This window comes from Micropterus dolomieu, linkage group LG12 (genome assembly GCF_021292245.1).
Source record: "Micropterus dolomieu isolate WLL.071019.BEF.003 ecotype Adirondacks linkage group LG12, ASM2129224v1, whole genome shotgun sequence".
In the NCBI taxonomy this organism is placed as follows: Eukaryota; Metazoa; Chordata; class Actinopteri; order Centrarchiformes; family Centrarchidae; genus Micropterus; species Micropterus dolomieu.
The window spans coordinates 13,699,742-13,714,880 of record NC_060161.1 but is presented as its reverse complement, the minus strand read 5'-3'; the positions used below and the strand labels follow the sequence as shown (position 1 = coordinate 13,714,880).

The 15,139-nt window shown below is 43.1% G+C and overlaps 1 protein-coding gene across 9 annotated transcripts; it reads right to left on the bottom strand.

Moving 5' to 3' along the window:
- Positions 1-1,346: 1,346 nt before the first annotated feature.
- Positions 1,347-14,770, bottom strand: LOC123981037 (dynactin subunit 1-like). Of its 9 annotated transcripts, XM_046065640.1 has the most exons (32): positions 14,623-14,770; positions 12,650-12,715; positions 12,327-12,521; positions 11,817-11,898; positions 11,682-11,713; positions 11,165-11,185; positions 10,539-10,562; positions 9,625-9,708; positions 9,101-9,253; positions 8,859-8,882; positions 8,160-8,357; positions 7,784-7,988; positions 7,558-7,636; positions 7,268-7,427; positions 6,996-7,100; positions 6,510-6,701; positions 6,295-6,411; positions 6,044-6,196; positions 5,736-5,896; positions 5,429-5,597; positions 5,100-5,168; positions 4,697-4,909; positions 4,306-4,467; positions 3,840-3,971; positions 3,590-3,715; positions 3,290-3,432; positions 2,963-3,129; positions 2,675-2,796; positions 2,396-2,591; positions 2,202-2,275; positions 2,036-2,125; positions 1,347-1,905 (listed from the first exon to the last, which is right to left on the bottom strand). In XM_046065640.1, exons 2-32 carry the CDS (start codon positions 12,689-12,691, stop codon positions 1,768-1,770), a joined length of 3,828 nt encoding a protein of 1,275 aa, XP_045921596.1. In that variant the 5' UTR covers positions 12,692-12,715; positions 14,623-14,770; the 3' UTR covers positions 1,347-1,767. The 9 variants fall into 9 exon arrangements, with proteins under 9 accessions (XP_045921596.1, XP_045921598.1, XP_045921601.1 ...); XM_046065642.1 differs by lacking the exon at positions 8,859-8,882; XM_046065645.1 differs by lacking the exon at positions 9,625-9,708.
- Between the last annotated feature and the right edge of the window lie 369 nt (positions 14,771-15,139).

The window sequence follows — 15,139 nt, the reverse complement described above, 5'->3', positions numbered from 1 at the left end:
AATAAAAAAAGCACATGTACATGAGAATTCACAGCCTTTGCTCACTATTTTGTTGAATAACCTTTGGCACCAATTACAGGTCTTTGAGTATGATGCTACATAAAAAGCTTAGCACACCTATTTTTGGGCAGTTTCCCCCCTTTCTTCTTTGCAGGACTTCTCAAGCTCCATCAGGTCTGATGGGGAGCGTCAGGGCACAGCCATTTTCAGATGGCTCCAGAGATGTTCAGTCTGGGTCTCAAGAACATTCAGAGTTGTCCTGTAGCTGCTCCTTTGTTATCTTGGCTGTGGGCTTAGGGTCATTGTCCTGTTGGAAGACCAATCTTTGCCCCAGTCCTGAGGTCCAGAGCAGGTTTTCATCAAGGACATCTCTGTACATTGCTGCATTCATCTTTCCCTCAATCCTGACTCAATCTCCCAGTTCCTGCTGCTGAAAAACATCCCTACCGCACGATGCTGCCACCACCACGCTTCACAAGTACAGGTGGGCTGTCATGTGCCTGTTACTGAGGAGTGGTTTCTGTCTGGCTACTCTACCATACAGGCCTGGTGGGTGGAGTGCTGCAGAGATGGTGGTACACTGAAAGGTTCTCTCCAGAGACATGCTGGAGCTCTGTCAGAGTGACCATTTGGTTCATGGCCACCTCCCTGACTAAGGCTCTTCACCCCCAGTCGCTCAGTTTGGCCAGGCAGCCAGCTCTAGGAAGAGTCTTGGTGGTTCCGAACCTCAACCATTTACAGATGGAGGCCGCTGTGCTCATTAAGCAGTTCAATGCTGCAGAAATGTTTCTGTACCCTTCCCCAGATTTGTGCCTTGAAACAATCCTGTCTCGGAGGTCTACAGATAATTCCTTGGACTTCATAGTTTGTGCTCTGACATGCACTGTCGGACATTATACAGACAGACGTGTGTCTCTCCAAATCATGTCCAGTCAACTGGTGCACTCCAAGCTGTAGAAACATCTAAAGGATGATCAGTGGAAACATCACACAACATGCACATGAGCTCAAAATTGAGTGTCATGGCAAAGGCTGTGAATACTTACGTACATGTGCTTTGTTCATTTTTAATATGCAAAGATTTCAAACTTCTTTCTTTTATGGGGTATTTTTTGTAGAATTTTGAGGAAAATAATGAATCATCCATCCAAGGCTGTAACATAAGACAATGTGGGGGGAAAAGTACAGCGCTGTGAATACTTTCCCAATGCACTGTACACTTATCAACTGGCAGTGGAGCCCCATATAACACTAACCTTCGGAGCAGCTCATTTGTCAACAGAAAATCCAAGCAAAACACTTTATTAATGTGTAAATTTTGATTAATGAAGAGCCGTTTCTTGCTCTACAGTGAATTGCTCGTCTTTATTGTCTGAATGACTCCAAATACAAAAGATACAAAGTGGGGAAAAGAGGGAAAAAAAAAAAACTATCACTACGTAGTAGAGTAAAAATGACTGGTTAGCTTTCCCCTTTTCCACAAAAAGCTGGTAAAATGTGCATTCAAACTGTTTCTGATGAAAACATGACACCTTCATACTGTGACATTCAGAAGTCAAATCCATTTGGATTTCATTCAAAATGTTCAAACACCAATCAGTCTTACATCAATATAAAGCCACTGCTGTGCCTTGGATTTATTAGTGCTATAGTCCTAACTTTGCAAATATTGGATACAATTTCCTGAGAGTAGTGAAAAGCAAAAGGGATAAATAAAGCAGAATATTGAAGTGGACTCTGGAATGAGAGGGCCAATAGCATGCTGTCTTAGACCATGAGGAGACGGTGCACTTGCTGCAGCTGCTGCTGTGATAGGACGAGGTGGTGGACTTGTTCCTGTCCCCGGGTGCATGGAATGGCAACACGACCTACAAACACTGTTCCTCCCTGCTTCTCTTCCTTGGCCTGGGAAACAACACAAACATGAACACGGGTAAATGTGCTATGTCCTAAACAAGAAATCCTCTGACAAGAAAAGATAAAACTGTGTTAAGCCTCGAAACTGATGGTGTGTCCGTGGACTGTATGGTCTTACCTTAACAAAGGAGGAGCATGGGAAGGTGGCAAAGTCAGAAGAAGCCTTGGCTCCAGGCTGATGTGAGACTACATGTTCAGCTACTTCTCCCTGAAACAGAAAAGTGCCCTAATGTCAAAGCTAATTCACATGTTAAGGAGAATAGATATGATTCTGAAACTGTCACCTTGAGTTTGTCCAGAGCATTACTGAGGTTCTGCAGTCGAGCCGTCTGCTCCAGCAGCTGGGCACTGGCACTAACTGGAAGAAACACATGAGAGGAAAAGACAGAAAATGAACCAGTTCACTCAGCTGAGAACAGCAATGAGCACACACATAGCAAGGGGGGGGGGGGGGCAGTCTAGAAACTGAGACACACACCTGCTGTCTTCCCGGTGACGTCCACCACTTTAACCTCTGCGCTCAGCTTGAGCAGGGTAGACAGCAGTTGGTCAGTCCTGCGGTAGATGCCTGTGTTTAGTCCATCTGGTGGCATGGAGCTTTCTTTGGACACTTGTGGTAGTTTGGGAGGGCAGAGTGGAGGCAGAGAGGCAAGCTGGGTCCGAATCTTCTCCGCCTGTGGGTTAAATACACTCTAGGTCAATATTACCAGGAGGCAGACAGCTAGCATAGTGCCACAATATACCAACACCAGTGTACCTTGAGTCTGTTGTTTTCATTCTTGAGGTGTTTAATGCCCAATCTCTGGGCTTCAACCTGCTGCCTGAGGAGAGGGGAGTCCACCACCTGTACCGGTCCTGTCATGGACGGAGGCAGACCAGCTGGAGAGTGAACGGTGACAGACATTCGATCAAGGTGACAACCTGTGCTTTCCCAAAGTTTGGAGACTATTCCAAAATGTGATTGGTAGTACACATTTTTATCAAACATTAATGACAACATTTCGATCTGCTCCCAACAAGTGACCGTGGCCACACAGTAGTTCACCTCCTGCAGATCCCTGAACAATGGAGGCAATTCCGGTAGCAGGTGGGCCTCTCAGGCCTTCGATGGTCATCTTCGATTGGCTAGTAATGCGTTGTTTCAGCTCTGCTTTCTCCGCCTCCAGCTGGTCGATATCAGCCTGCAGAGCATCCATCGTCTCCTCAAACTCCCTGAAGATGAGGAGAGAGGAAGGTGGGCAAGCGGGGAAATAAGAAGCACAAGAAAGAAGAAGGGCAGATCAGAGAAAGATAAAACAAGACAAGGATGTGAAAACTGCCTACGATGATTGATTGTATTCATTTCTTCAGTTTGCTTCTTTTTCGTTCTTACTTTTCTTTCTTCTTCAGCAGGGCGAGGTTCTCGTCCAGTTTGGTCTGAATCTTCTCCACCCGTTCGTCTGCGTCTTTGGTCGAGGTGTCCAGTTTCTTCTCCAGCAGGCTCAGACGGACGTTGGCCTCACTCAGCTCCTCGCCCTGGGAAAGACGGGTTACAGGTACATTAATTACACCGGTCAGTTTAGCATTCCTGTTCTTATTCATCGTTTTATAGTGGCAGGCCGATGCAAAACAATTCACTGCGCAGAGAAAGGTTGAGTGACAATTGTTGGAGGTGTCTGCTTGAGTGCGTCACCTTGATCTTGAGGGACTTCTTGAGCTCCTTGATGACCGTTTCTCTGTCTTCTAGTTTAACTCCTAGACCCTCGGCGTCAGTCATCTCTGCCCTGACTGTGGATGCTCTTATCTCCACTGGAGGAGTCTGAGGACGTGGGGGAACATGATCAAATCGTAACAATTACAACGGGGAAGAAGTGACAAACAGCAGAAATTTGCTCAGATTTCAATGTGTGATTTCAATGTGAAAGGTTAAGGCACACAAATACCTTGCCCTGCGGTTTGTCAGCGTCATACTCTCCTTCCTGCATGGCCGTGGCCATCTTGTTCATGGTAATGATGACGGAGCTGCAGGACTGACGCAGACACTCCGGGCCATTCAGGCCATGAGAGCCATACATCTTGGAGAAAAGAGTGTAGGTTTAGATAATACAATGAAACAGCTGCAACTTAAAACCAAAAACCTACAACACAGGACACAGTGTTTAAAACATAACATAAAACAGACAGCATTTGGAGATGCTTACATGATTTCTTCTTTAGTCCAGTATACTTCCTACAACTTTAATGTCATTGAATGTTTGACAAATATCCAAATTACAAGTAGTATATACAAGTAATATTTGGTCTCGTAGAGCATCTGTGACTATGGATATACAATATAAACAAAACAAAAAGACCTGAAACAATGTTTACAGTGTGCAAATGGTACATGATTATTCACAGTTAAACTACCTGCTCCACAGCCTTGCAGGCGATATCCTCCAGTTTAAGGGCGTTGAGGCCCTCCTGTTCTGCCATCGGAGCGACCATCTGAGCTCCAGCGGCAGCCACCTCCTGCAGCACAGCCACCACACGGGTCTGCTGGCGCCTGCACTCCGTCAGCGTCTCGGACACCTCCCAGATGAGACACAACATGTCACTCAAATGTGAACTATAGATCAATCATTTTTGTGTGTGCCTTAGTGGGTCAATAAATCATAAATGGAGACACATTAATGGTATGTTAAGACAAAAAGAACGTTTCCAAGTTGCTCTGTTTCATACACCTGTTTACTGTCTGTGTGTGTGAGTGAGTAAGAATCTACTTCGTACTACGTGTAATGTTTGTTTCTGTTTCCCATACCTGTGGATCGAAGTTGAGAGCAGCAGGTACTCCAACTACGTCTGTTCCAGGCATGCGGCGGCGGATCTTCTTACAGAACTGTTTGATATCAGAGCAGGAAGTGTCCAGGTCCTTCAGAAGGACAGCGAAGCCAGAGCTCTCCTGACCTGCTGCCAGGAAAGCCCGCAGACGAGCTACCTCCACTCCCATGCAGTCCAGGGCACTCTGGGTAAACTGGAGACGAGAGGATGGGGTAAGTGAAGTCAGAAAACCCTATTGCTATTTTCTCATTTACGTTTTACTTCGCTTGCTATAATTCCTCATAATACGTTAGGGATAATGTGTTTTTCTTCTTAAAAAAATTTTTAAAAAGTATGTGTTTTAATTCATTAATACATTAATTTGCTCTCAAAGCTTGAAGTACCTTAATGTGGTCAGCCAGCTGCACTGTGCAGTCTTCAGTGTGATCAGCCAGATGGATGCTGTACAGTTGCTGGAAGACAAAATGACAGTTTGTTTAAGAAAAGATTATATTAAATCAAAATGACATGTTGGGTTGCACACTTACACATGTGAGGATGTATAAACTTAAACATAGTTGTTAGTTCAGGCTGAGAGACGCATTTAAAACCATTACACAACAGTTTTAAATGCACATTGGAAGATTGGACACGTTTCCTTTAGGATACATATTGTGAATCCATATATGTGGTTGAGTCTGTGTGTTTAGTCAGATACACACTCTCTTGTTACCTGATAATACTTGATGGCCTTAGTCAGAGGTTCCACCTGAACGGTTTCATCGAGCTGATCTTTATGCAGCAGGTCGATGAAATAATCCAGAGAGCGCTCATGGAAGCTCATCTCAGAGTGGAGTGTACCCATGCGCTTAAAAACTTCAACGCTGCAGGTATTCAGAGCCCTAGGATCAGAGCAGGAAGGAGGGAAAATAATACACAAGATTTTATTGCCAGCAGCCTAGACAAAATTATTCAAAATCCTCTGATATTAATGCCAGATTTTATTTCTGACACATTAGTGATGGAGCTGCAGTGCTTACTGTTCGTATTTATGTAGAGTGGCCTGCAGCAGGTTGAGGGAGTACACCAGTCCTGAGGCAAAGCTGCGCTGTTCTCCTAGAGGCCCTCTGAGCGCAGTCCCCTGGGCCAAGTTCCCATTCAAGTCAAACTTCTCCTGGGCCTGTTTACTGATCAGCTCAGCCTACCAGGTAAAAGACACACACATACAAATAATCAATAATTATAGAAACAAACTAAGTTTATTGCGATCAGGATTCCTCAAGATGCTTCTACTCATGTGTCCACTTCTCACAGATCCACTTACAAACACACACACACAGCTTCATACCTTGCATACGAGCCTGGGGATGAGCAGAAGGACCAGAATACAGTCGTGATCTCCACCGTGACGGAGGAAGGACTCCGGCATGAAGGAGGTGAGGAGGGATACCTGTCTGTTTGACTGGGCCACTTCCATTTTCCTCAGCTCCATCTCAATGGCCTGGATACACAGATCACAGGAAACACAAAGTTGTAACTCTGGTAAAAGCTCCTGTCAGTCACCATTCCTGGCACGATGACACACGGAGGGTTTCCTACCTTGGCATAAGCCTTGGTCTCTGCAAACTTAATCTTGAAGTCAAATAGTTCAGCAGGAGGTTGCTGAACCTGTTCAACATTTGCATTCTGCTGGCTGATCAGCTCTCTGTTGGCCTCCTAATGTACAGAAACAAAACACAGTGTGTCAGGGCATCCACTAGCACAGAATTTAGGCCCAGTGCTTCCTCATGCCTGTCTCCCTCCTCTCCACCCACCTGTAGCTGGGCAGTGAGCTCTCTGTATTTGCTGATGGTGTGCTGGTAATCAGCTACAGTCTCCTGGGCAGCCTCCACCCTTTTGTCAGCCTCTCTGACTTTTGCTACACTGAGGTCCAACTGCTCCCTCAGCTCCATTTCTGTCTCCCGGGCGTTCTCCTGGAGCTCATCATTCATCTCGTTGATGGACTCCTATTGTTACAGGAAAAAGTCAGAGGTTGTAATAGCTTGATAGAATGTAGATGTTACTAAATATCTTTTTTTTTTTCTTTTTTTTTTAACTTTACTTTTATTACTTTGTACTAATTTCCTTGCTTCTTTTACAGGACCATAATGGTGATGATTAAGTAAATGACAGTGACAATTTATCTACAAATGTACTTTAAATTGAGAATCTAATAGTATGAACAAAGTTTGTTCTAGTAAGAAAACAGAAACATAGGTGTTAATCAAGAAGATGGGAATCATTAATGTCGTTGTACAGACCAGATCAGTGACTGTTTCTCTCAGCTCTCTGACTTTCTCCTCCAGGTCGAGGTTCCTCTCTGTCAGGGTCTCCACCATCTCCTCTGAGCCCAGTGCAGCATCCACCTGGTACAAGCGTGCACGCACACACGTACAGTTAAAATCTGATATTGCAAACAAATGCCCATACTAAGCACTTCAGCCCAAATCTTATTCACTACTCTAACAGAAAGCAGCATCACAGACTCATGTTTTCCCACACTTTTCACATTTTCCTGTAGCCCTGACTTTACCTGCTCCTTCAGTTCATCGATTGTGGCCTCCGCCTGCTTGACCTCATCCTGCAGCTTTTCCTTCTGAGTCCTCAGAGTTTCCAGCTCAGTGTTCTTCTTCTCCATCTGCTTCTGCAGCTTAACATGCTCCTGCTTCTCTGAAGAAGACAGGTCACGCATCCTGAGGAGGAAAAGGTAAGACCAAAACATTCACACCTAAAACTGCCCAAACCCCATTCTAGGCCTCATCTAGAATTAAAAAAAATAAATAAATAAAAAAAGAGGGTTTTTTTTTTAGATATTTGACTGACCGAACCAGCGCCTCCTTTAGTCTGCCATTCTGCTCCTCCAGCTGTTTGACGTGGTAACTTGAGGCAGCTCCATCTGAGCCTGCAGAAGAAGACGAATAGACAACAGCGTGGGAAAGCAGTACGTAAATGTAAATAAAGGACAGACATGACAAGAAGACAGAAAGAAGGACAGACACAGATATTAGAGATGAGGGGACCATTGTGGATTAGTGAGTATAGCACAGACCTTTCTCTGAAATCTCATGTCTGAGGATCTCCAGGTCCATGGAGAGCTCCTCAACCTTCTCTTTCAGTGAGTCCACCTCCACTTGCAGCGACTCTGCTCGCTCTTCAGCCATCTCCTTGTCTAGTGTGGCCATCTCTATGGCGTCTGCCGTGTCGGCCATCTCTTCCATGTAGCGGTCCTTGGCCTCCTGTGCCTCACGGGCATCCTGTGATGAGGAGGTTCAAAATAAAACTTATATGATGACAGTGGAGCTGCTTCTTTCATTCTTATCAGTCATTTCATATCCTACAAATCAGTATTAATTTCATCTTCTTCCCAATAGACTGTAAATACTCCGATAATGCTGTAATTCAGACAAATACATCTCTCGGTGTACCTTCTTGGCCTCTTTGAGTTGTTTCTGCAGCTCAGCCTGCTGCTCCTGCATTTTGTTCTTCCACTCCTGAAGCTGCTCCAGCTGGATCTTGTGTTTCTCGAGCTCCTTCAACTTGGCCTTGTCCTCGGTCCGCTTCATCTTTAGCGTTTCCAACTTCTCCTCTAGGTCCTTCACCTGAGCTCGCAGTGATTCCTCCTCCTAAGGAGGAAGGATGGGTGGAGGGGAGAAGTGAGAAAACAACAGTGCTGCTTTTAGCAAACTTAGAGAATTAACTAAACTTCATTTATGTCCCAAGATTTTATTTTATGGCAGTAAAGATGTCCAACCACCAAAAACCCAGAACAAGATGACAAATGTGAATTTTGCCAAATTAATTTTCAAATCATTTCTTCAATTATTTGACTTTAACCTCTGGATTCACCGCTTCAACAGGAACCTCTGCCAGTAACATTACAGAGCAATGAAGAGCAATTAATGCACTCCCTCCAAACACAATGGTGGAATTAAATATTTCATTCAGTGTCTCAGAAAGTCAAGCCATGCATCGTCACTATATAATTCACCGTGACGACAATACAAAACCATATTAAAGAATTGTGAAGGTATGCTGAGGGTCACTTTGTGCTCTGATGTTATGAGTTTGTTAGTAAACTCGTGCCAGCGATCGTCAGCATGCACGTAGCCATTAGAAAACTCTACCTGCTTGGAAATGGCAGGTTCCACCTGGTCGAACAATGACAACATGGATTAAATGAGACAAGCTCATTAAAAATTACGATTATGATGGAAATGTTGATAAGCTGATCTTTTTGTGCTAGTGACTGTAATAGATTCCACATGAAAATATGAGATGGAATACCATTTGATTATAGGTCTTTATAGGGCTATTTTTTTTTCAGTTGGCTGACTTTTAAATTCTCTTCTAATTGTCAGTGACCCACCTTGCTTGGAGTAGCCGGGACTGAGGCTGCCATTGCTGCAGGCGACCCGCTGGGCTGAGGCATAACAGGAGCCCCCAGAGCACCCTGGTGAGAGGACAGGCCCGCCTCACTGACATCGCCGGACAGAGCGGACGACAGGCTCTCACGAGACGCCTGTTTACCAGCGAGAGGAAGAAAGTGAGAGATGAAACAGAGGAAGAAAGGGGCGATAGCGTGGTGTTAAGTATTTCAATGTCAGTAAACGGTCAAATAATCAAAACAAAAGCATCCCGTGCCGCTGGATTCATATCGTGTGATAAAATACAATAATCCTCCCGACGACTACGTCTTCCAGGACCTTACATTTCACCTCCCAGTGTCCCTCACAAGGAATGTCCCCACAAACACCACTTTGATTTAATTTATCTGGTAGAGCCCTTCACCTGTGCACCAAAAAGACAACAAATCTCCAGTTTTCAGTGACGAAACAAATCTCCACTCCCTGTGAAGTAACAGGTGAGCTGCCCCGATATGACAGAGCGTACCGTTAACAGGCTGGAGCGTCCGGGAGGACGTAACAAGAGGGAGGGGAGGGAGGTAGCAGGCGTGAGACGACCTGGAGTGCTCCACTGCCACAGTGTGATCACAGAGACTCTGTGTTAGGACTCTCAGAGAATTATTTGTAAAACATAGATGCAAACCTTGTGATACTATGTTCTTACTCATACACATTATAATTCCCATGTCAGTTATACCACCACCCTGTTTTGATTATGTGTATTTATGTGACAAGTGCAGAGGTAGAAAAACCAGCTTTTAAAAAGTAGTTTGAAAAAACAAAACATTGTGCTTGCATCACAAAACATAATCACCATCGTCAGACAAAGCTTAAAATTATTAAATATACTCACTGAATTTTTTACATTATAATAATCGTTTCAAGGCAAGTTTCCATTGATTTCCAGGGGCCTTGGAAAGCACTGCATAATTACGGTAATTTACACACTAACACCTAAACCGACTATTTCTATTCTGTTAAACACTTATGGAAACTATTTATTCAGGTGGAAATCACCTGCAACCTAAATGTTCTTCTATGAGTTTACTGCTATAGTGAAAGCTTTCAAATGTAATTAACCAAAACATGCCATGTAGATGACTGCCCAAATTACCAGAAGACTATTAAAACAATGCAACTGCTTGCTGAAGAGTCTGTTATACTCAATACCATAATTATAAATCTCAACATTACACTTATCACACTAATGTAATCCTGATTGTGGTCTCTTCTACAGTTTGAGTGGTATGTTCTTATCGTACTACACAAAAATGCATGGCCTTTGAAAAGATTTGAAACATGTGAAGCTGTGCCCTTGAAGCTTTTCAAAATGAACTGCTGTTTTAAATCATTCTGTTTGGATGTCGTTTGCCCTCCTCTGTCGGCTGTAGACGAGCTCACCTTGGCAGAGCGGCGGGTAGAGGACTGGAGGACAGGAGGAGGTGAGTTGCAGAGAGAGGATGGACAGGCACGCGCACACACACATGCACACGCACACACACACACGCGTCCAGTGGGGAAGCAGGATAAGATATTAGCAGCACATAAGAAGCATACCCGCTGTTAGTTCATATGCACTGATCAGAGCTTTGAAGGCTGCATGCACCATTTAACACCATTTTAAAGAATAGTTTTTCTTGATGTATTAAGCCATTGGAGCGGAATAAGATGTGAACTCATGCAACAGTGGCAAGACGTCACTGTGAGGCCAAGAGGAATGACAAAGACACCATCGTGATGACCTTAAAACTCATAATTTTGGTCTTTAATTGTCGACGCTGGATGTCTTCACCAGACGGAAAAAGTAAATAACAGAAAGCAAGCAAACAACATCTGGTGTACAGAACCGAGTGCGGCGGCCACAGAAAGTTCAAGTGAAAATAAAGTGAAAATGACATCTATCTATGACAAGTGATGTCTTTATGTCCCGTGCAAATGTCAACATGTAAAAGGGAAACTTTTGCCACATTAGTGCGATTAACAACAACCAAAGCAAAAGCAAATGTGTTGAATTTAAACTTGTCTACCTTCTTAACATTCACAGGTGTCTGCAGAAGGTATTTGGACAAAAAAATATGAGAAGTCAACCAAACGCTGAGAGGCAAAACAGGAAGTATTCACAATTTGGGGAACATTTTGAAACAAAGTGCCTCTGGTCAGGAAAACACAGCAAAGGACAAGTCAGAGAGGGGTTGATAGTCATACCACCACTCTCTGAAATGGATTTAGTTGCTTTACTGGTAACACATTGAAACTTACATAACATCTCTGGAAAGGGCATGTATTAACTTAAATTGAGAATCTAATAGTATGAACAAAGGTCATTAACTTTAAGTGTAAATAATTTACTTTTTAAAAGAGTGAATGTAAGGACAAGCCATATTTTTACACACACACACACACACACACACACACACACACACACACACACACACACACACACACACACACACACACACACACCTTCGAAGCCAAATCATGGCAACACAACTCTACTAAACTGACAGAGGACGAAAAAACATGACATGCAAGTAGGTTACATACCTGCTTGGTTGTTCTGGGAGTCTCAGGAATGTCTGGAGGAAACAAATTAAGAATTATTATCTACTGTTATTATTAACTTTCAATTACTGTGTTTCAAAAGTTTGATTTTCAAACACAGCTGTGGTTCACACTCACCTTTTTGTCTGAGTATCTTTGCAATGCCTGATTCAGGAGTTTCTGGTGAGGTGGCACTGGAGCCGTCATCCACCACCTGGATCTGTTCAGAGTGACGCAGAAACATCAGACAACATGGACATGATAAACAGGGATGGGAGCAGGAACAAACGGGTGTTCATTTAATTTGTAATCATAAATGCAGAACAAAAAGTAAAGATTCTCCAGTGTTTCATCCTATAAAACTACTTACACTTTTCATACTAATGAAAGTAAACAGACATTTTATGCACATGTTCCATTAGAAATATTTTGTATGATTAATCTGTCTGTGTCCCTGCATACTAAGGTCAGGCAACTGTGCAAATCCTTAAATCATTTTAAAGGTGTCTACAGACACCATGACAGCCTCAACCCACCCGCATCCCTTCAAGTCAATGAGTAAAATTAGGATCAACGACGTGACTACTCCAGAGTAATAGAGGGCTCTACACCATCATCCAACCCTCACAACACATTTATGTTGCTCACCTGGGACTGTCTGACAAATATCCCGTGATTTTCCTCGCAGGTGAAGTAGCGTTTCCCCTGCACGGTGCCATCGTTCTTTCCTTTGGGCTCATTCAGTATGACGCCCACCCATTTCCCAGAGGCAAAGAGGGTGGCGCCGATATAGGCGACAGTACCACGCTGACCCTTCCCTATCACCTCCACTACAGAGCCAATCTAGGAGAGGAGAGGGAACAGAGACAAGAGGATGAGAGACTGTATGTCAGTTTACATTGGTTAATAGAAATGTGTTTGTTGTTTTCCAATTTCTTCCTATCTCACGTTTGTATTCAAAAGCGACCTACCTTTGGAGGTTTACTACTCTCCACCGTTCCTGCGCTGCTCATCTTGCTGATCAGTGGGCTGGTCAGCTGGAAGATTTGGGAAAAATCAGATGGGGAAATGTGGGAAAGGGAAATTAAGGGAAGGTTGGTTACCAATGGGAACGGTATAAAAAATAAAAAAAAATCTTAATCTTGCTCAAAATAGGCATAGCTTAGTTTGTGTATGTATGACACAGGATTTTTAATTTTGTCCACCAGACCTGCAGATGACCCAAACAAACAGCACTGTTTTATGTGCAACAATAAACCCCAATAATTCTCCCTGCTCCAGCTATTAGGAGCAGTCTCATGAATCACAAGAGGGTCTTAAGGCCACATAGCACAGGAGCACACTCATGCACCCAGTCATATGTCCTGGACCACAATAGGCCTCCAAGTAAACAAGCCATATCCCTGCCTTGCTCACACAAAGACGCTCATTCAAGACAAACCGCGGCAGAGTCTAAGCCTTTCTAGGAGCTGTAGGGACATGTGAGTTCATGCTGCCTCACGGTTTTAAACCACAGGGCAGAAAACTGGATGGAAAAGCCTTATGATAGAAGCTGTAACACAGGATTTTGTTATTTTCAGTGAACGGGAGAGACAGTTTTGCAGAATTCTCTGGAATAAATACTACTTAAGATCAATGGGAACAAAAGCTTGATGATGGCTTACACTAGGATAAAAACTTCATCTTCTCCTCGGGATATCTACAGTTACCTAAATTACATTATTCTTACTTTATCTGATGAGGACCCGAGATGCAACAAGATGAATCCTACATCCACAATATGGTGAGTGCCACAAACATTTACTTTTTATAGGTTTAGCCAGTATAATGTAATCACTTCTGCTGATTAACTGCAGCAATCAAAATGAACACTGATTTACTAAATGAGATATTACTCAATACTGAGTGTCCGTGTTACTCACCCGGGGGGTATAAGAGTGTCGCCTGTTCAAAGCCATAATTTTAAGCTATGATAGTTTCACCTCCAGTACAAAGATAAGGCTAAAGTGCAATTTCTTCCCTACATTTACATGCCTTCCTCTTTTCCACAGAGAGAGGAGAGGAGAGGGCAAGCCTGTGATTTCAGGGAGGGATCCTATGTGGTGCGTCACAAAACGTCACAGCTGATCTGAACCTGAGAAAGGGAGGGTAGTATCTAGCTGTTGTGTTGTCCCACAAGAAAAAAAAACACATGGTTGCTTAAAACTTTACATGGAGCCGCATAAATAGTGATGAGATAATTAATTTACTGGCCTACATTTATGTTGTTATATTTATAAAACACTCAGTTGAGAAGTACGTTAATAATCGGTAGAGGAATTTATGTTTTCCCCCCTTCTTTGATACATTGTATCCACGTATTTCACAAGTTAGATAAAGTAATCTGTAAGGAAGTAACAAATGTTAACAATTAGCTTCTTTAATCATCGTTGTCAGCTGACAAACAGCGGCTAACGTTAAATATAACTAATATTTCTTCGTTTGGTACTGTTATGTTGAGGGTCCGGAGCTAAATGTATTAAATGATTTGGTTTTATTCTGTCATAAAATCATTTATACACCATGTACACCAATAGAAACGGACACAAACTGCTCTACGACAGAAGAGGGTGGAGAAAGTGCGATAGGAAGAAATGTCATGACAGTCTAAGGTTAGCAGTTTTAACGTTGCTGCATTGTTAGCTTGAGCTAAATTACACTGACAGCCGTACCCAACATTACTTTAAAAGAACGTATCTTACACTTTGCTTTGCCCTCTAACGTCAGGATTAATTACAGTTAACGTTCACAGTTGCCTGGATTAGCCTTATAGCTAACGTTAAAACTGGCCACCTCTGCTTATTAGCTTTACAAGCAAACAAGCTAAAGTCATAAAGAAACGTACAGTTCAGCGTTAAGATGCTAACGTGGAACAGCTGTATTTTGTACTTTAGTGTCAGCTTACCTGGCACAAACAGAGTTTACTGTCTTTAACTGTAGCTCCTTCAGATGTTCATGCAGATAAACAATACTGCTCTGTTGTTATTTCTTGGCTACTTAGCTTGGAAATCCGGCAGTCCTTTCCGTTTTCTTGACAAGTCACTTCCGGTGGCCTGTCAGACCGACGATAAGAGGAAAAGTGTAAATTAGCGCCCCCGCGTGGCTCCATCAATTCTTTAATTCATTTTACAGTCATGGGAGTTTGACACATCTTCCCCCTCTTCGGGACGTTGGGGTGTCTTTTTTTGGTCTTATCCTGGCATTATGTTAGTGCGAAAGGTCTGTAACTTATACATTTATAGAAAAAACAAAGATGTGTAGGTTAAGGAAAAAAAGAGCCATGGACAAGGAGGTAAAATGAATAGCCTTGTTACAATTTACCTGAACTTTATGCACAGTTATCTATTAAAAAAGCAGTAGTTGTTGGTTTACTGAGATTTGAATTCAAATACGGTTATGGTGATGAGAAAGTTAAAGGTAAA

Excerpts from the sequence above, each read along its gene's own strand:
- LOC123981037 (XM_046065640.1), bottom strand. The coding sequence starts at position 12,691 with ATGAGCAGCGCAGGAACGGTGGAGAGTAGTAAACCTCCAAAG. Across the intron at positions 12,522-12,649 it reads AGAGTAGTAAACCTCCAAAG|ATTGGCTCTGTAGTGGAGGT; the intron begins GTAGGTCGCTTT and ends CTCCTCTCCTAG. Across the intron at positions 2,276-2,395 it reads CGTCACCGGGAAGACAGCAG|TTAGTGCCAGTGCCCAGCTG; the intron begins GTGTGTGTCTCA and ends TGTTTCTTCCAG.